This window comes from Brienomyrus brachyistius, unplaced genomic scaffold, assembly GCF_023856365.1.
Source record: "Brienomyrus brachyistius isolate T26 unplaced genomic scaffold, BBRACH_0.4 scaffold48, whole genome shotgun sequence".
Lineage (NCBI taxonomy): Eukaryota > Metazoa > Chordata > Actinopteri > Osteoglossiformes > Mormyridae > Brienomyrus > Brienomyrus brachyistius.
The window spans coordinates 2,291,467-2,312,373 of record NW_026042323.1 but is presented as its reverse complement, the minus strand read 5'-3'; the positions used below and the strand labels follow the sequence as shown (position 1 = coordinate 2,312,373).

General features: G+C 44.0%; 1 protein-coding gene across 1 annotated transcript in view; it reads right to left on the bottom strand.

Annotated features, from left to right (window-relative positions):
* Positions 1-20,907, bottom strand: part of LOC125723380 (NACHT, LRR and PYD domains-containing protein 12-like) — an 83,235-nt gene that overhangs the window by 51,618 nt on the left and 10,710 nt on the right. Inside the window, exons 7-10 of the mRNA XM_048999913.1 lie at positions 19,880-19,993; positions 4,592-4,655; positions 4,182-4,410; positions 1,514-3,260 (exon numbers count right to left, since the gene is read on the bottom strand). Of these exons, the coding sequence (XP_048855870.1) occupies positions 1,514-3,260; positions 4,182-4,410; positions 4,592-4,655; positions 19,880-19,993 (2,154 nt within the window). The remainder of the gene's footprint in view (positions 1-1,513; positions 3,261-4,181; positions 4,411-4,591; positions 4,656-19,879; positions 19,994-20,907) is intronic.

Genomic DNA, 20,907 nt, shown 5'->3' with positions numbered 1-20,907 from the left:
TGTATCTGGTTAGGGTTAGGGCTTCCTCTGCTGCCCTCTGGAGGATGGGTTCCCCCTTTCAGTCTGGTTAGGGTTAAGGCTTCCTCTGCTGCCCCCTGGAGGATGGGCTCCCCCTTTCAGTCTGGTTAGGGTTAGGGCTTCCTCTGCTGCCCCCTGGAGGATGGGCTCCTCCTCTGAGTCTGGTTCCTCCCAAGATTTCTTCCTTCTAGGGAGCTTTTCCTTGCCACTGTCCCCTCTGACTTGCTCACTGGGGGCTTTGGGCAGGGATGCTGTAAAGTGCTTTGAGATGATGTAATGTTGTGAAAATACACTATACAAATAAATCTGAACTGAACTGAAATTGCACTCGATGTTTAGGGGGGGACTCAAAATGATTGTTTATTGCGATATTTTTATACTAAATGACACATACACATTTTTTTACTTATCGCCCAGCCCTTGTCAACAATACACTAATCGGAGAGCTATCAGTCCTGTGAAATAGGCTTTTAGAAAAAATTTTTGTTTTAATGATTTATGAATAATGATACTTCATTCACCCCCATGGGGAAATTGTCTTTTCGCCCCTCCCATCTTGCTCTCCAAGAGACACGCCGACAAATATACAGGTGAGAGGAAGTTTGGGGGTCGCAGCGCAGGATCGACCAGCATCCAGCACCCCTGCAGCTCAAGGGCTCAGCGATGACATCACTCTGCCGGCCAAGAGATCTGAACCAGCGACCTTCCGCTCATGGACACAGAGTCCGAACCCAAAGAGTCATGCACCACATCCAGTATTTACAGAAACGCTTCCTACAGCATCCAGAACTGAAACAAATATGAGTGGTTTTCCCAATACTAATGAAAACTGGACCATTCTGTATGATGCTGTATCTTTGCTTATTTGTTACACAAAGGATGGTCGTGGAAATCTTGTCTTTTTTGTCTTTACTACATCACTACCTTCAGTTAATATGAACTAGATTAAAAAGGAACCTTGTTGATGAAAGAGGGGAAATAAATTACATATATACATATTCATTTTATATTTTAAACAATGTTTATGTCTGCCAGACTAGATGTGTCGTCACATCCTCAGTCAGCTGCAGCTGAGGCCAGCAGAGGGCGCCAGTGAGCAGCCAGAGACAGCAGTCATACGGAAGCTCCCAGCTCTGGGCTCCATCACATGAACACGCCTGCTGACAATAACACTCACATACCACTGATACACCCTGTGGATAAAGAGCCCTCACTGTTTCTATAGCAGGTTAGGATGCTGTGCTGTGATCAGAAGGCAGACTGGATGGGAATGGAAACGTAGTAACAAACAAAAAGTGACATCACTACCTTCAGTCATTATAAAGTCTGTGGTCAAGATTAGCTACTGCTATACATCAGCTATAGCTGTGATTATCAAAATAAAACCCACTTATTAATCCATGAGGAGAAATATATAATATATATTACACATTTCAAACAATAATCATGTATTACTGCCAGACCAGACATGATTTCCCATCCCCACGTCACTTACAGAGCCGTCCTGGAGTTCTTGACCACAGGCAGCAGCCTGCAGTGCTGTTTATCCGATCTGATGTATTTCTTCAGGTCAAACACATCCAGCTCCTCATCTGACATCAGCATCACAAAGGCCAGAGCTGAGTACTGTGCAGGTGAGAGGTCATCTGCTGAAATGTTTCCTGAATTCAGGTATCTTTGTACTTCCTCTACTAGAGAATTGTCACCCAGTTCAGTCAGACAATGGAACAGGTTGATGGTCCTTTCTGGAGATAAATTCTCCTTTATTTTCCCCTTGATGTATTGGGCTGTTTCCTTAATGTTATGTGAGCTGGTTTCTGTTGGCCCCAGTAGCTTTTGTAACAGAGTCTTACTGGAGTCTGTTGAGAGGCCCAGGAGGAAGCGGAGGTAGAGGTCCAAGTGTCCATTCTTGCTCTCTAATGCCTGATCCACTGCAGTCTTCAGCAGGTCAGCTGATGAGTTTGACAGAAACACATATAAAGCAGCGAGATACTCCTGGATGGTCAGATGCACAAAGCAGTACACCTTCTCCTGGTACAACCCATACTCCTCTTTAAAGACTTCTGTGCACACTCCAGAGTAAACTGAAGCTTCAGTGACATCAATGCCAGTCAGATCTTGCTCATAAAATATGAGGTTGCCTTTCTCAAGATTGTCAAAAGCAAGTTTACCAAGTTTTAAAAGGAATTCCTTGCTGTATTCTTTAAGCTTAGTTTCATGGTTTTTCATCAATCTCACCACCATTTTCCTGTACCAACTTGTCGGTAGCCTATACTTGTCATTTTTTAAACTTGTCTGAAAGATCAGGAAGTGTGTGTACATTTCAGTCAGAGTCTTTGGAATTTCTCCCGTGTCAGTCTCACTAAAAAGCCTCTTAAGCACAGTGGCTGAAATCCAGCAGAACACAGGTATGTGGCACATGATGAAGAGGCTCCTTGATGATTTCACATGTGTGATAATCCTGCTGGCCAGGCTCTGATCATTAAATCTCTTCTTGAAATACTCCTCCTTCTGGGCATCACTGAACCCTCGTATCTCTGTCACCTGGTGGACACACTCAGGAGGTATCTGATTGGCTGCTGCTGGCCGGGAGGTTATCCAGAGGAGAGCGGATGGGAGCAGATTCCCCTTAATGAGGTTAGTCAACAGCACATTCAGTGACGTTTTCTTTGTTAGATCAAACCAGCTCTCATTGTTCTGAAAATCCAGAGGAAGGCGACACTCATCGAGACCATCAAAGATGAACAAGACTTTGTACCTAAACAGCTCAGTGGATTGAAATGATTTCAGTTCTGGGACAAAGTGGTGAAGAAGTTTAATCAGACTGTATTCACCCTTAATCAAATTCAGGTCCCGGAAAGGAAGAGCAAATATGAAGTGAACATCCTGGTTTGCTTTTCCTTCTGCCCAGTCGAGAATAAATTTCTGCACAGAGACTGTTTTCCCGATACCTGCCACCCCTTTAGTGAGTACAGTTCTGATAGGTGTCTCACGTCCACATAAGGGTTTAAATATATCATTGCACTTGACTGTAGTATCTTCTGTTCGCCTTTTCTTGGATGCTGTTTCAATCTGTCTCACTTCATGTTCATCATTGACTGCTCCAGTCCCACCTTCAGTTATGTAGAGTTCTGTGTAAATCTCACTGAGAAGTGTTGGCTGTCCTTCCTTAGCTTTCCCTTCAAATACACACTCAAATTGCTTCTTAAGTTTACGTTTGAATCCCTGTAGCATGAGCTTTCCTGAAAAGAAATGAGAGGAAAACGCACTAATTCTCATCGTGATCCTGACCAGTATGAGAGGAAGAATATTTTCCAAAAACACACTTTTCACACATACATATCCAGATATTTCCCTGTGACTGTGAATGTGAAACTGAAAGTTTTATCATGCGTATTTTACTGGAACACCGCATACAGGACCGTGAATAAGCCTTAGGCAGCCAAAGGAAATGTTTAAAGCCATTTATCTGGGTAGTAAATGTATATCTGCTCAGAACCAAAAAAAACACAAAACCCCTTTTCATTTCCCAAACCTCTCCTCAGGGGCACCATGTCATGACCCGGCTCGTCGGCTCCTCGTGTGTGCCACGCCCCTGATTACCCACGTGTGCTTCCCTGATTGTTTCCAGCCCTGTCTGATTACTTTGCTTAGTCTTGTCCTATTTAAGTCCTGGTCTGACCTGTTCCCCTTGTCCGTCATTGTGGATTCGGTGTGGTGTGTGTTTCAAGCTCCTGTCCCGTCGTAAATAAACCCCAGTTTAGCCCTGATCACTGCCTGCCTGCCTCTCCTTACCTGCCGACCCGCACGATCGCTGCTTCCCGCGAACACGATCGTGACACACCACAGCCAGTCCATGTATTTGTTAAATTTCACCACCAGCTCACTTCATTAATTAATTAAATTAGTTTAAAACTCAAGAAGATATTGATCAGCCACATGAGGTGTGTTAGTGGTCAAGTAAAAAAATACATGGATATACTGCACGATTTCTGCAAATATTAGGGTGATTTTGGGAGAGTTTCTGAAATGGCAAACACACTTTGACATACATATTATAGTAGTTCTACACCAACATGAAGACCATTTAAACATCCTTTTCTCTGCCTGCCTAAGACTTTTGCACAATATTGTACATGCACATAATGTTATAAAGTTCTTACTCTTGTCCAGCAGGTCAGCAAGATCATCTTGCTTCATGGTCCTCAGAATGTACAGTGTGATCTTCAGAGCTACCTCTCTAACACTGGTCTTCTGCATCTGACCATCACAGTCCAGGTCATTGTCCTCCTCCAGCTGAGGCTCAGAGCATTCTGGGTAATTCTGATCTAGGTGCCTCACAAACGTCTCCAGTTCCTCCTTTAGGAACTTCATGGCTTTTTCCTCTAGCGACTAAAATAAACAGAAACAGTTAATTATTGCTACTTACACCAAACCTTTTCAGTTTCACTTGTGAATCATAGTTTAAAACATATTTCCTTTAACATGATGAATTTAATATTATGCAGCTGTATAAAATATAAGCTAATTGACATAACAACCAAGAAAATATATATCAGCAATAAATACAAACCTTCAATATGGATGATAAACCCGATTTATCATGTAGATCTGAACTGCAATCTTCCATTTGATCTCTGTGAATTTGGCAGAAACATAAAGTCCTCAATTCATCTACAGAAATGTAACAGAAAGACTGAAAAGCTTCCCATTAAAATTGCTGTTACTGCAGATAAAGAATAACATTGTGGTATATTACAACACCAATTCCAAAAAGTTGGGAAATTGTGCAAATTGTAAATAAAAACAGAATGTAATGATATGGAAATCTCATAAACCTGTATTATATTCATAACAAAGTATAGAAAACATATCAGATGTTTAAACTGAGACATTTTGCTATTTCATGAAAAATATTGGCTGATTTTGAATTTCATGACAGCAACGTATATCAAAAAAGTTGGGACGGGGGCAATAGGAGGCTGGAAAAGTTAGTGGTACAAAAACCCAACAGCTGGAGGAACAATTTGCAAATAATTAGGTCAATTGGGATCAGGTCAGTAACATGACAGGGTATAAAAAGAGCATCTTAGAGATGCAGTGTCTCTCTGAAGTAAAGATGGGCAGAGGGTCACAGTTCCCCTAATACTGCACTGACAAATAGTGGAGCAATTTCAGAAAGAAGTTCCTCAGTATAAAACTGCAAAGAGGTTGAATATTTCATCATCTACAGCACATAATGTAATCAAATGATTCTGAGAATCTGGAGAAATCTCTGTGAAAAACCAGACTAGATGCCTGTGATATTTTGGCCCTTAGGCAGCACTGCATCACAAACAGGCATGATTCTGTAATGGAATCACTAAATAGGCTCAGGAATATTTCCCAAAAACACTATCAGTGAACAGAATTCGCGCTGCCATGCTCAGATGCCAGTTAAAACTCTATCATCCAAAGAAGAAGCCGTATATGAACATGATCCAGAATCACCGACGTCGTCTCTGGGCCAAAGCTCATTTAAAATGGACTGCGGCTGAGTGGAAAACTGTTCTGTGGTCAGTCGAATCTAAATTTGAAATTCTTTTTGGAAACCAGGGACACCATGTCAACTGGACTAAAGAGGAGAAGGACCACCCAGCGTGTTATCAGCACTCAGTTCAAAAGCCAGCATCTCTGATGGTGTGGGGGTGCATTAGTACATATGGCAGGGGCAGCCTGCATATCTGGAAAGGCACCATCAGTGCTGAAAGGTATATCCAGGTTCTAGAGCAACAGATGCTCCCATCCAGATGACGTCTCTTTCAGTGAAGACCTTGCATTTTCCAACATAACAATGCCAAACCACACACTGCATCAATTACAACATGATGGATTCGTAGAAGAAGGGTCCGGGTACTGAACTGGCCTGCCAGCGGTCCAGATCTTCCAGCCACTGAGAACATTTGGATGCTCCATAAAATGAAAAATATGACACAGAAGATCTAGGACAGTTGAGCAACTAGAATCCTGTATCAGACGAGAATGGGACAACATTCCTCTCCCAAAACTCAAACAACTGACCTCCTCAGTCCTCAGACATTTACAGACTGTTGTTAAAAGTAGAGGAGATGCCACACAGTGGTAAACATGGCCTTGTCCCAACTTTGTTGAGATGTGTTGCTGCTGTGACATTCAAAATTTTTCCTTACAATGATGCATTTTCTCAGTTTAAACACTTGATATGTTTTCTGTTCCTTTATGAATAAAATTTAGGTTTATGAGATTTCCATATCACTGCATTCTGATTTTATTTACAATTTGCAGAACGTCCCAACATTTTTGGAATTGGGGTTGTAGTTTGGAAAGATGTATCTGCCAAGTTAAGCTTTATTCACTGGGGCGGCTTCCTGATTTTCTCATGACAGCAGAAGAGAACCAGTGACATCAGGCTCCAGCACACAGAGACACAGCAGGCAGGAAGGACAGTTTTCTATGCAGCCCTTTGTACCCAGTGACATTTAGAGTGATTCACTTGATTAGCAGAGCTAAATACCAGCATCTGATTCACAATCCTCAGTCAAGAAACTGGTTAAATAGCTTGTCGGTTAAATTCAGCACCTACAGGGCTAATGGGCCGAATCTGTCCTTCAGCACCTACAGGGTTACCCCCCCTATAACTTCCTATGCAACCAGCAAACAGTGAATCCCCCCCGCTACCCCACCCCTCGATAAGGCTCTGCTTTGTTTATCAATGGAGCCGCCTGCTCTGTGAGCGACTGGCCCACGGCCGCACCAACCTGGGACTCGCGGGTGAGCAGGGAGCGTCAGACAGGGGGGCGTCTATCAGCTTGTTACCTGCATCCCTGCCCCCCCGCTTCTGTACCAGCTGGTCCCCAGGCCACCACTACCCGGGGCAATACTGAATACAACCCCAAATCAGAAAAAGTTGGGACAGGGTGGAAAATGTGAATAAAAAAATAAAGCAGTAATTCACAAATGTCCCTTAACTTTTATTTCATTGCAGACAGTATGAACACAAGATAATTCATGTATTTTTTGGTCAACATCATCTGATTTGTAAATAAACATCCATTCTTGCCATTCAGGCTTGCAACACATTCCAAAAACAGTTGGGACGGGGGCAATTCAGGGGCAGTAATGAGGCATAATAACTAAATAATGATGTGATTTGAAACTGGTGATGTTAACAGGTGATTGCAATCATGATTCGGTACAATAGCAGCATCGAGGAAAGGCCTACTCCTTCAGGAGCAAAGATGGGCAGAGGATCGCCAGTTTGCCATCAAGTGCGGGCAAAAATCTTTGAAATGATGAAGAAAAACGTTTCTCAAAGAAAGATAGGAAGAGATTTGGGCATCCCTCCCTCTACAGTGCATAACATAGTGAAAAGAATCAGGGAATCTGGAGAAATCACCGTGCGCAAAGGCCAAGGGCGCAAGCCTAAACTGAATGGCCGTGATCTCCGAGCCCTCAGACGGCACTGCATTAAAAACTGTCATTCATCAATAAATGATACAACTGCATGGGCTCAGGACTACTTCAGGAAGTCACTCTCAAGCACTACAGCACACAGTTACATTAGGAAATGCCAGCTAAAACTGTACTGTGCCAAAAGGAAGCCCTACATAAATAGTGTCCTGAAGCGCCGTCGACTTCTCTGGGCTCGAAGGCATCTGGGATGGTCCATTGTGCAGTGGAAATGTGTATTGTGGTCAGATGAATCGGTTTTTCACATCTTTTTTGGAAGAAATGGACGCCGTGTGCTGCGGACCAAAGAGGAAAAGGACCATCCAGACTGTTACCAGATACAAGTCCAAAAGCCAGGGGCTGTCATGGTATGGGGTTGTGTCAGTGCCTTTGGCAAAGGTAACTTGCACTTCTGCGATGGCAGCATCAATGCTGAGAAGTATATCTCAGTTTTGGAGGAACAAATGCTGCCTTCAAGACGACGTCTTTTCCAGGGACGCCCATGTTTATTTCAGCAAGACGATGCCAAACCACATACTGCGCGCATAACAAAGGCATAGCTGCGTAAGAAGAGGGTGCGGATGCTTGACTGGCCGGCCTGCAGCCCTGATTTGTCTCCTATAGAGAATGTTTGGCACATTTTGAAACGAAGAATGCGTCAACGAAGACCCCGTACTGTTGCGCACCTAAAACATTGTTTGCAGGAAGAATGGGACAAACTAACACCTGCAACACTTAGTCACTTGATTTCTTCAATGCCTAAACGTCTTTTAAGTGTTGTTAAAAGACAGGGGAAATGTACAAAGTGGTAAATGCTGTACTGTCCCTACTTTTTTTGGAATGTGTTGCAAGCCTGAATGGCAAGAATGGATGTTTGTTTACAAATCAGATGATGTTGACCAAAAAATACATGAATTATCTTGTGTTCATACTGTCTGCAATGAAATAAAAGTTAAGGACATTTGTGAATTACTACTTTATTTTTTTATTCACATTTTCCACCCTGTCCCAACTTTTTCTGATTTGGGGTTGTATGGCGAAACATTAAACTTATCATCATCGTGCACATGTTCTCCATCCCAGTGGACATAATGTGCATGATGTCATCAGCGTGCGCCACTCCCTCTAGAATGTCCTACTGTATTACAGAATACTAACTGCTTCAGGGATCATCGTTTGTCTGTCAGCTAGCAGCAGTGAGGGAAGCTGTGCATGCAGGGCAGACAGCCTGAGAGCTGACAGGGCCTGGCGGGGCAGAGTCTGGCAGAGGAACACACCTGACCTCTTATCTGCAGCCGTGTAACTGGCCGAGCTGCGCATGCAGGGCAGGCAGCCTGAGAGCTGACAGGGCCTGGGGGGGCAGAGTCTGGCAGAGGAACACACCTGACCTCTTATCTGCAGCCGTGTAACTGGCCGAGCTGCGCATGCAGGGCAGGCAGCCTGAGAGCTGACAGGGCCTGGGGGGGCAGAGTCTGGCAGAGGAACACACCTGACCTCTTATCTGCAGCCGCATAACTGCCCAGCTGCGCATGCAGGGCAGGCAGCCTGAGAGCTGACAGGGCCTGGGGGGGCTGTGCGCTTTAGGAGCTCGATGGCTACCTCCAGGTCAGAGTTCTGACTCATGCGGCCCCCTCCATCTGCATACTCAGACCGGATGCTAGTGAACGTCAGCACAGCCTCAGTCGGAACACTCTGGGTCGCCATCCGCATCCATAACGCTGTGGGCCATGACTGCTGGGGGGTGTCACACAAAGCAGGATTAAGGGAAAGTCTGACCTATTTCGACAAGTCTGGCTCATTTTAGTGGGAATTCCGTTCCATCGACGTGTCTTACATTAATCCCTGCTTAGCTGCCATGGTAACTTAGGTGAGTGAACAAGGTTGATCCAGACCAGGTTAACTGTCTCACTTAGTTAAACAGATTCCCAATAGATCGTTTCATCAGACGACATTCCGCAATCTTACTACTAATGTCATGTAATAAATATAATAAAGCCTATTAAAAAAATCACATTCCAAAACTCAACATTCCAATTAATTGTAAAATGATTCAAGTAAAAGCGTACCCGTGTTAGAAAGGTCAAACATGAAATGCAATGACTCAAACTGAAAAAAAAATGTTAAAATAATATGAACAGGAAGATATTTTTATATTTTGTTTAGTCACTGTCTGATTTGAAAGTTTATTAGTAAAATAGCAAAGACAAGATATGGTTATTTGTGCAGAACATTTCACACTTATGCGACTGAAAGTATTTTATGGAGATTAAATAATGCAGAATAACATTATACAGTAATAATGACACATGAAATCAACCCAGAAGGTTCCCCGTTGGCTATGGGGATCGAGCCAGGAACTTCTGCGGTGTAAGGCGACAGCATAAACCACTGTACCACCATGCCACTGTACTGGACATTTACGTAACTTACACATTTAGTCTGCCTGCAATTCATTGCCAAGCCAACTCCCTGGCTGTGTTTATGGCCACAGTTTTGCCTTTTTTAGTGATTACATCCTTGTATTTTTCATACAGCTCCATCAGCAGCGTTTGTTCTGCCGCGGGAAAAAAACACTGCTCTAGTTTTACACGCTTTCCCACTCATTCGGTCAATCTGTCGTTTATCCATTCATTCAGTGTCTTAAATATCTTTGCTGTGCGCACTAAGTGAGACTATGCAAGTCTGTCTTGTATGAGCTTTGATTAATTAAAGCTGAACTGTGTGAAATGATTGGTGCCATTGGCTTTGGATAAACTGGACTATCAGCCTGTCATTCTGGCTTCACACCCCCTTGTGGAACTGGAGTGCTGACATTTCAGGGACTCCCCATGCCTGCATTCCCACTTGCCTCTCCCTCCTACTTATGCTGCCATTGCCATATCTGCCGGAGCTTGCACTTTGCACTTCATATTGCACTCACCTAACTGTTAGCACTGCCTATAGCCTCCTCTACTTTAACTAATTGTGCATTTTATTTCCCATACTCCTCCTGGGGGGTGCTGCCTGGAGACCTCAGTCTACCAAGATGTCCAGCACACCCTGCTACATGTGACATCGCCACTACCAGAGATGTCCCTGCATCCAGCTCGCCGTTCTGCCTGTGTCATCTTCCACATCTCATGACTTGGACAATGTGACTTGGCACTTAACCATCTCTTCTATTCGACTCTCCCTGCCGGCCCCTGGAGGATGGGCTCCCCCTTTGAGTCTGGTCCCTCCCAAGGTTTCTTCCTTCTTGGAAGTTTTTCCTTGCCACTGTCACCTATGTCTTACTCACTGGGGGCTTTGGGTGAGGATGCTGTAAAGCACTTTGAGACAATGTTATGTCGTGATACTGCGCTATACAAAAATAAATTTGTTTGTTTGTTAGTGAAACGACATGAGGCTACGTTCAGAGATGGAGCTAGTTTGACTTTTTCGGGAAAGTCTGGCTTTATTTAGCTACTTTCATGGAATACCCCCTTGAGGCCCGTGGGGTATTTTCCGTACGTCGCTTAAATCATCCGAGATCAGATGCCTCATCCTGGATGAGTTAATGCCAGTGAAACTTATCTGGAATAAATCGGTTTTTCAAACGCAGCTGTGTAGTAGATTAGTCTAGCTGGATCCATTCATCCGAGATGATTGTACGTGCCTGCGCTGCTTGAACAGCCCATATACATCGAGTCTAGAAACCTTGATCGGCAAGTCTCTCATTGGGTTCTGCAAAACGTCAAAAAACAGGGCACAATTTTTCACGCAATCTGAGCAGAACCTTTTATTAGAGGATGTAAATAACCCCAAGGTTTGACACGAGACTAATTAATGTTACAAAACATATTGAGTTGCGTATTGCATATTTTTTAATATACATTTGTATTCTGTATTCATTTGTATGCATTCATTTATGCATATGTACTTTTATTTAGTGGGACCCCTTTTTTTGAGGGACTTCCGTTTTTTTCATTTACCAGAACATCGTTAAGCTAAGCTAAGCGGAGAACGTGCTTGTGTTTTGCTTTATGAAATTTTTTTCACACCCAGGGGGCTGCATGGTGGTGCAGTGGTTAGCACTGTTGCCTCACACCTCTGGGACCCGGGTTCGAGTCTCCGCCTGGGTCACATGTGTGTGGAGTTTGCATGTTCTCCCCATGTTGTCGTTGGGTTTCCTCCAGGTACTCCGGTTTCCCCCCACAGTCCAAAAACATGCTGAGGCTAATTGGAGTTGCTAAATTGCCCGTAGGTGTGCGTGTGAGAGTCAGTGGTGTGTGAGTGTGCCCTGCGATGGGCTGGCCCCCCATCCAGGGTTGTTCCCTGCCTCGTGCCCATTGCTTCCGGGATAGGCTCCGGACCCTCCAAGACCCAGTAGGATAAGCAGTTTGGAAAATGGATGGATGGATGGATGGCCAGACCTTTAAGTTTGACTGCAAAACACAAAGCACCTATGACAGACATCAGCCTTCGCATGATGTCACAACACCATCCCTCACTGATGTGTCTTACCTGGCTCAAGCTATTCAGAACAGCAAAGCCGTTAACAGGCTCCCAATGCCAGAGCCTGCTGTGTTTAACGGGGATCCAATTCATTTTAGTGAATGGAAGGCATCCTTTATGTACTCATTCAGAGAACAGGTATCTCTTCAGCAGATAAGCTGTATTACCTTAAGAAAAATATCAGTGGTCCTGCTCATAAATGTCTTGAGGGCACGTTCTACCAAAGTGATGATGAGGCATGCAAAGATGCTTGGAATAAGCTTATGAGCCATACGGTCAGCCATACGGTCAACCATACGGTCAGCAATACTGTCAGCCATACGGTCAGCGATACGGTCAGTGATACGATCAGCCATACGATCAGCCATACGGTCAGCAATACTGTCAGCCATACGGTCAGCGATACGGTCAGTGATACGATCAGCCATACGATCAGCCATACGGTCAGCAATACTGTCAGCCATACGGTCAGCGATACGGTCAGCCATACAGTCAGCGATACGGTCAGCGATACGGTCAACCATACGGTCAGCGATACGGTCAGTGATACGATCAGCCATACCATCAGCCATACGGTCAGCCATACGATCAGCCATACGGTCAGCAATACTGTCAGCCATACGGTCAGCGATACGGTCAGTGATACGATCAGCCATATGATCAGCCATACGGTCAGCAATACTGTCAGCCATATGGTCAGCGATACGGTCAGCCATACAGTCAGCGATACGGTCAGCGATACGGTCAACCATACGGTCAGCGATACGGTCAGTGATACGATCAGCCATACGATCAGCCATACGGTCAGCCATACAGTCAGCGATACGGTCAGCCATACGGTCTGCGATACGGTCAGCCATACGGTCAGCCATACAGTCAGCGATACGGTCAGCCATACGGTCTGCGATACGGTCAGCCATATGGTCAGTGATACGGTCTGCGATACGGTCAGCCATACGGTCAGCCATGCAGTCAGCGATACGGTCAGCCATACGGTCTGCGATACGGTCAGCCATACGGTCATCCATATGGTCAATGATACGGTCAGCCATACGGTCAGCGATATGGTCAGCCATACGGTCAGTGATACGGTCAGCCATGCGGTCAGCCATACGGTCAGCGATACGGTCTGTGATACGGTCAGCCATTCATCATGCAAAGGGCCTAGACATACTGAGTGACTGTGAGGAAAATAAAACATTAATTCAGAAGCTACCTGACTAGTTAGCATTGCGCTGGAATCGTCGGGTTACGGTAGATTTCATGGAAGGTGGCAAATTCCCATCTTTCCAGATTCATATCAATTGAGGCAGAAATTGCATGTAATCCTGTCACCTGCCTACATGCACTTCACTCAGTGGATTCACACCAGGATAAAATAATCACAAGGGAACCTAAAAGAAACAGGGCTAATGTTCTCAGCACTCAAGCCACTGTTGGCAGGGATAAAGAGACATCAACTAACGAGAGAGTATGGGCTCCATGCATCTGATGCCAGTGTAACAAGAATCAACTCCACAGATGTCCTGATCTTATGAAAACGTCTCCTGAGAACAGATGGACATATGTAAAGGACAATAAGCTGAGCTATGCTTGTTTAAAACCAGGTCACTGTGCAAAGGAATGCCGTCGTCGCCATAGCTGTGAGGTATGCAGGAGAAGGCGCCCCACTAGTCTTCATGATTACAGCTATGAGAAGAATGGAAGTAGAGACCAACCTGTGCCTGATATAATCACAGCTACAAGCAATGTAAGGAAACTACAGCTGCTATGTAACTTAATGCCACCAGTCAAGAACAGTCACATAGCACCTCCATGATTGTACCTGTGTGGGTATCCTGTGTCAAAGATCCAGCAAAGGAACAACTCGCATATGCTTTATCAGACGCGCACAGTGACAGCACTTTCACTGACAAAGAGGTGAGCAATGAATTACAAATGGACACTTACCCAGTGCAGTTGAAACTCACCACCATGTTGGGAGAGAATATGGTGATGAAGAGTGAAAGAGTATCAGGACTCTGTGTAAGGGGTTACAATTCATCGGTGCACATTGATCTCCCTCCTGCATACACCAAAGACTGCATACCTCTCAATCGTGATCACATTCCAACGCACGAAACTGCTAAACGCTGGACTCACCTTGCTGCAATAACTGATAAGATACCACCCCTCCTCAGCTGTGATGTTTGACTCTTAATTGGGTACAACTGTTCAAGATCGCTGCCACCTAGACAGGTGATACTAGGTGGAGACAATGAACCATATGCTGTGCTGACAGACTTAGGATGGAGTATCGTTGGCTGCTCAACACCTTAGCTTGATACAACTGCAGAATTTGTCTTATGTCACCGAGCTGCGGTACAGGAGCTGCGTCTAATAACACCAACAGATATACTTCAAGTCCTGGAGCTGGATTTCAAGGATGTCAGAGGAGAGTTTAAGGCCAACTCTCAAGAGGATCTAATTATCCTGGACAGGCTCAAGGAAGGTATAAAGAAAACCTACCAAGGACGTTATGAAATGCCACTTCCTTTTATACAACGGCCACATTTACCTGATAACAAGCAGCTTGCTGAAGTCAGACTCAGACATTTAGGGCATACATTCTGCAAGGATGAGAAATATAAACAAGATTACACTGCAAACATGAAGGATATCATTGAGAGAAGTGATGCTGAAGAGGTCCATGATTTTGGCACTCATGGTGAACATTCCCCACCATGGTGTCTACCATCCAAAAAAGCCAGATAAGTTGTGTGTTGTGTTCGACTGCTCTGCAAAGGACAATGGTACCAGCCTAAATGAACATCTACTTCCAGGTTCAGACATAATTAATAATCTAACTGGCGTTCTCATAAGGTTCCTGCAGCATCACATTTCTCTGACATGTGAGATAGACAAAATGTTTCATCAGTTCCATGTCAAGGAGAACGACCGCAACTATCTGCACTTCCTATGAATGAAGGATACTGAATGAAGGAACATCTTTTTGGAGCAGTATCATCTCCTGGCTGTGCAAACTATGGACTTAAACGTTTAGCTAATGAGAGCAGACACTCATCCATTAGGGTCCCAGTTTATTGAAAGAGACTTCTGCGTGGATGATGGAGTCACAAGCATAGAAACTGTGGAGAAGGCCATTCAGTTAGCACAGGAGGCAAGAGAGGTATGTGCAAAGGGTGGCCTTCATCTTCACAAGTTTGTGTGAAACACCAATGCTGTTTAACAGAGCACACCCTCATCAGAGCGTGCTACAGATGGTAAGGCAAAGGAAATCACTTTCAATGACAGCCCCTTGGAACGAGTGCTGGGGATTCAGTGGAACACAGAAAGTGATTGCTTTAAGTTTAACATCACTCTAAAGGAACCACCAATGACACGACGGGAAATACTGTCTACCACTGCTTCTATATTCGATCCTCTTGGGTTCCTTGCTCCATTTTTCCTTAAAGGGAAAAGGATCCTCCAGGAAATGTGTCGCCAAGGTACTGGCTGGGACGACCCACTGCCAGAGGAGCTGGAGAGCTGGCAAAGGGACCTTGTCAAGTTAAAGACTATGAACATAGATAGATGCTACTTACCTCTCAATTTTGGAAGGGTTGTGAAGAGAGAGTTACACCACGTCTCTGACGCAAGCACCTTAGAGTATGGTCAGTGCCCCTATCTGAGAGTCAAGAATGAGAAAGGAAAGGTCCATTGTGCTCTCATCATAGGAAAGTCCCGTGTAGCTCCCACAAAGGTGACCACCATACCAAGACTAGAATTATCAGTGGCAGAAGTCTCAATTACAGTCAGCAATATGCTTAGAGAAGAGCTTAGCTATTTGAATGTGGAGGAGTTCTTCTGGACTGACTCCAAAGTAGTTCTGGGCAATATAAATAATGATGCATGACTCTTTCACACGTTTGTAGCCGATAGGGTTCAGACATTTCGCCACAATACAAATCCTCAACAATGGCTTTATGTCTCAATGGAAGAGAATCCAGCAGACACTGCCTCTAGAGGGAAAACCATAAATGAGTTGTTTTCCTCAAATTGGTTTGGTGGCTCTGTGTTCCTCTGGAAACAGGAAATATCGATAATAACAGATGTAGTATTGGAACCTCTCATAGGTGATCCAGAGGTGTGAAGAACTGGAACACTGCATACAGGGGTGTAGTGCTGCTGACCGCTTGTCCGAGTTCTCATCATGGTTGCAGGCTACTAAGGCCATTTCATGCCTTTTACGATGAGTTAAAGGAAAAATAAATGGACTCGCTAATGTAAGTGCATTGGAAAGTGCAGGGCGTGTCATGGTCAAACACCTCCAAAGGCAGGTATACGAGCAAGAAATAACGTTACTGAAAAAGGGAGGTCGGCTGCCAGATCATCCCAAGGTGCAGCACCTACAGTAGATGCCTTTTTAGATGCAGATGGCAGAATCAGGGGGGGAGGAAGGCTCAGTCGATCATCCTTCTCCAACTTACTCCGACACCCAGTGATCTTATCAAAAAACCATCATGTGACTAAGCTGATAATTAGTCATTATCATGAAAGAGTAAAACATCAAGGCGAGGGCTTTTCCATCAATGAAATCAGATCCAATGGCTACTGGACTCCTGGAATAAGCAGAGCAGTTGCATCTTTTATCCGGCAGTGTGTCACTTGCCAGAGACTCAGAAGACCTCCAGAAGGTCAAAGGATGAGTGACCTTCCAAAGGAAGGTGTAGAGCCCTCCCCACCTTTCTCATAGTGTGGCATGGACTGTTTGGTCCCTTTACCACTAGAGAGGGAAGAAAGCAGCATAAAAGATATGGTTTGCTTTTCACTTGTTTCTGCTCATGAGCGATCCATAGTGAAATGTTAGAGGATATGTCCACTGGTGCCTAAATGGTCTGAGATGTTTCATTGCAGTTCGTGGTGCTGTTAGACAAATCCAATGTGATCAAGGCACCAACTTTGTGGGGGCAAAGAACGAATTGAACAAAGCTTTACAAGAACTTGACACTCCCAGACTCACCACCTTTCTATCCGAAAAACATTGTGATTTTGTTTTCAACGCACCTCACTCCTGTCACGCCGGAGGTGTGTGGGAGTGCCAGATAAGGACCATAAGGAGTGTGTTGAACTCCACATTATCACTGGCCTCTTGCAGACTCAACGGTACTTCTCTGCGAACGTTGTTTTATGAAGTCATGGCTATACTCAACAGTCGCCCACTTACTGTGCACAACCTGTGCAACCCTGATAGTATGGAACCACAGTCCAACATGGCTCCACCTCTACCAGGGAAGTTTGTTAGGGAGGAACTTTATGGACAAAGGAGATGGTGCAGAGTACAGTATCTGGCGGAACAATTTTGGAGTCACTGGAAAGGGAGTATCTCCACATTATTATTGCATCTATTATTGCAAGACAGCGTCGGCACACACCGAAGAGAAATGTACAAGCGGGAAATACAGTGATGCTTGTGGATGACTTGTTACCCAGATGTGAATGGAAACTGGGACGGATTTCAGAGACTGTGACTGATGAAGATGGACTGGTAAGAAAGGGTAAAATGTGTATAGGAGATAAGAGACTTAGCGAGAAAGGGGAACGCCTTGGTAAGCTGTCAGTGCTAGAACGTCCAGTGCAGAGGTTAGTCTTGTTATTAGAAGCTACTTAAATACATTTCACTGATGTTTATGCTTTATTTTCCAAATGATACAGATTTGAAAATTATTTGTGTTTGTGGGTATTGCTTGGAACACACGTAATTTTGGTGGGAGTGTAAATAACCCCAAGGTTTGACATGAGACTAATTAATGTTACAAAACATAATGAGTGGCGTATTGCATATTTTTTAATGTACGTTTGTATTCTGTATTCATTTGTATACATTCATTTATACTTATGTAGTTTTATTTAGTGGGACCCCCTTTTTTTTTGAGGGACTTCCGTTTTTTTTGGTTACCAGAACATCGTTAAGCTAAGCTAAGCGGAGAACGTGTTTGTCTTTTGCTTTATCATATGTTGTACATGGTTTAAGCACCCCCCTGGTAAAGGCACAAGCTCTTACGCTGGCTACGTTTTTTTTTGGTAATTAATTTATTTTAAATAAATCGTGAACCATCAGTCAAGTCTTTCGGCCATCAATCCGAGGGGAATGCTACAGAGGAGTATGATGAATTCAAAGATTTAGTATCTACTAAAGGAAACACATCAAAAGTGACCCAAACCAGAAAAGACGGCTGGCAAAAAGTGTCCGACAAATTAAATGTGTAAGTAGTTTTTAGTTATTGTATTTATCACTTGAATGTAGTATTATGGTTCCAATGTTTCATTATTCTTTTATTGTCATAATTACAGATAAAATAGAAGCACAATCATGCAGGATGTGGGAACAAGTTAAAGTGAAGTACAGACACAACATTTCATTCATATATATATATATATGTTTGTATGTATGAGTCTGTGTGTGTATGTATGTGTTTGTTGATTTTACGTATATGAATGGCGAGGCCATGACTGAACCCATTTCCACGCACGGACACTATTAAGTCTGTGAGCTAATCCCTGTTTATGCAGAACAAACCTGCTCTGAGCAGGTTTGAGGATTTGGATGTGCTGCTATGACAACACATTCAGTAAGACTTTCGAAAAACCGTGCCAAGTGCCCCAGGCGGCTGGCGTCTGCCAAGTGCCCTTTGGCCTGACTATAGACCCAGAGAGACATGCATGCTAGTGGGCTGAAACAACTGTTACCTCTCAGGGCTCTTTCTCTTACACCCCACAGGGGGGGTGCATTTCATGGCTTGCACTGTAAATGTTGCCACTCACAGGTTCTAATGTCCTGAGGCCCCAGGGCACTGGCCCCACTGGCCCGGTCCATAACCCAGCCGAGGCTCCAGGGGGCGCTATCTTGGGGCACCTTCAGCCACTGGCTCATTCCCCCACCGTGAGCTAAGAAGCACTACTGGGGATCTTTCCTGCCTGCTGCCGTTAGACACCACAATGCCTGCTGTCGATGTGCAGCCCCCACAGCCAGCCTTAACGTCCCATTTTTAATGTGGTAAAAGCTGCTCTCTGTTTATAATCATATAAATAATATACATTTCTATTTATTTCTTGAACAATATTGTATTTTCAGGATTTTTTCATTATGCACTGTGTCCTTCTTAAACTTGTTAATCTACAGAAATTTTGTTTACTTCTATAAATGTTTACTCACTTGCACTATATCTGCTGTCTTTGCACGTCGTCTTTGTTTTACATTGTATGTTTGTATCTGTGCACTTTGCTGCTGAACGCAAGAGAATTTAACCCTGGGATCAACAAATCATCTTATTTTATAGTCAGGGGATGAGAACCACTACAGTGTCACATTAATTAGGATCTGAATCAGCAAGTATTTAAACGTCACCTTTGGTAAAGGAACCAATAGTCTTTCTCTTTTTTTGTCTGATGATAGTTTATTGTTCAAGCCACAGTTTGATTAAACATGTTAAACTGAAGCCTTCGTCTGAGTCTGATCTAATGAATTCATGGGAGTGAAATTATTTGTTATCAAAACAGAAACATCCGTCTCACGAGGCGACAATCTATTGTCGAGTCATTCTTTAATGGACATGCAGGGGGGGAAACAGGCAAACCAGTTTTTTCCAGCTCTGTGCTGAGGACTGAAATTTAAAATCCACTTTGCGATTAAATAACTTCCAATTCCAGCTCGCAGGAAGTCAGGTGTTACAGTAATCCTCATCCATTTACCTCAGATGTCATTTATATAGAATACAGACAAAACCTTTGTTTAAATTCTCAAGGTGATGGAATCTGTTAAAGGTAAAATTTGGTGCATTCATTATAAATATGTTATTTCCTCATAGCTTGTATGTGTCTCTGTGCCATTTGACTGAGAGTCTGAATGTCATTAACAGTGTCTGTTTAAATGCACATTTACCTTTGATCTGCATGAAAAGGTCCCTCTCTGAAGTGGGGTGGGGGGTCCATTGACGCGTCACTCTTCATGGAAACACAGCTGGGTACAGGGGAGTCTGCTCTCTTCATCAGGACACTGTGGGCAGCGAGAGGAAATAAACCCTCATGGTATAAATATAATTCATACAATGGGGACGACATCACACTGCTGTTTAGCCTTCTGCTCTGCCTTCATGTACTTTGATATGCTGTGAAGCTCTTGATATAAACAGACTTATTTACAGTCAGCTTTTAAGGAAATTGTCTCATCTAAAATTTAGATATTATATGAAACTTTTAGTATGACCGTTAAAAACCTCCACAACTACACTTGACTGATGTTCCTTTTTACCTGTTTATATATGTTTTTGTTTGTTTGTTTAGTTTTGTTATGTGGCCATTTTGTATAGGAAGGATGGTCTGTTACTCGCCTCTAGTATAAAAGAACTGGCTGATTGTGGAAGAAGACGGCGAAGACAGAAGATGGCGAGGTCTTTTTATTAAGCTACACATATTAAAGTGCTGCCCACTGACCAGCCCTAGCTAGGAGCCCAGTTTACTTTTATGTTATGGCCTGACTATAGACCCAGAGAGACATGCATGCTAGTGGGCTGTAACACTGTTACCTCTCAGGGCTCTTTCTCTTACACCCCACAGGGGGGGCATTTCATGGCTTGCACTATAAATGTTGCCACTCACAGCTTCTAATGTCCTGAGGCCCCAGGGCACTGGCCCCACTGGCCCGGTCCATAACCCAGCCGAGGCTCCAGGGGGCGCTATCTTGGGGCACCTTCAGCCACCGGCTCATTCCCCCACCGTGAGCTAAGAAGCGCTACTGGGGATCTTTCCTGCCTGCTGACGTTAGACACCACAATGCCTGCTGTCGATGTGCAGTCCCCACAGCCAGCCTTAACGTCCCATTTTTAATGTGGTAAAAGCTGCTCTCTGTTTATAATCATATAAATAATATACATTTCTATTTATTTCTTGAACAATATTGTATTTTCAGGA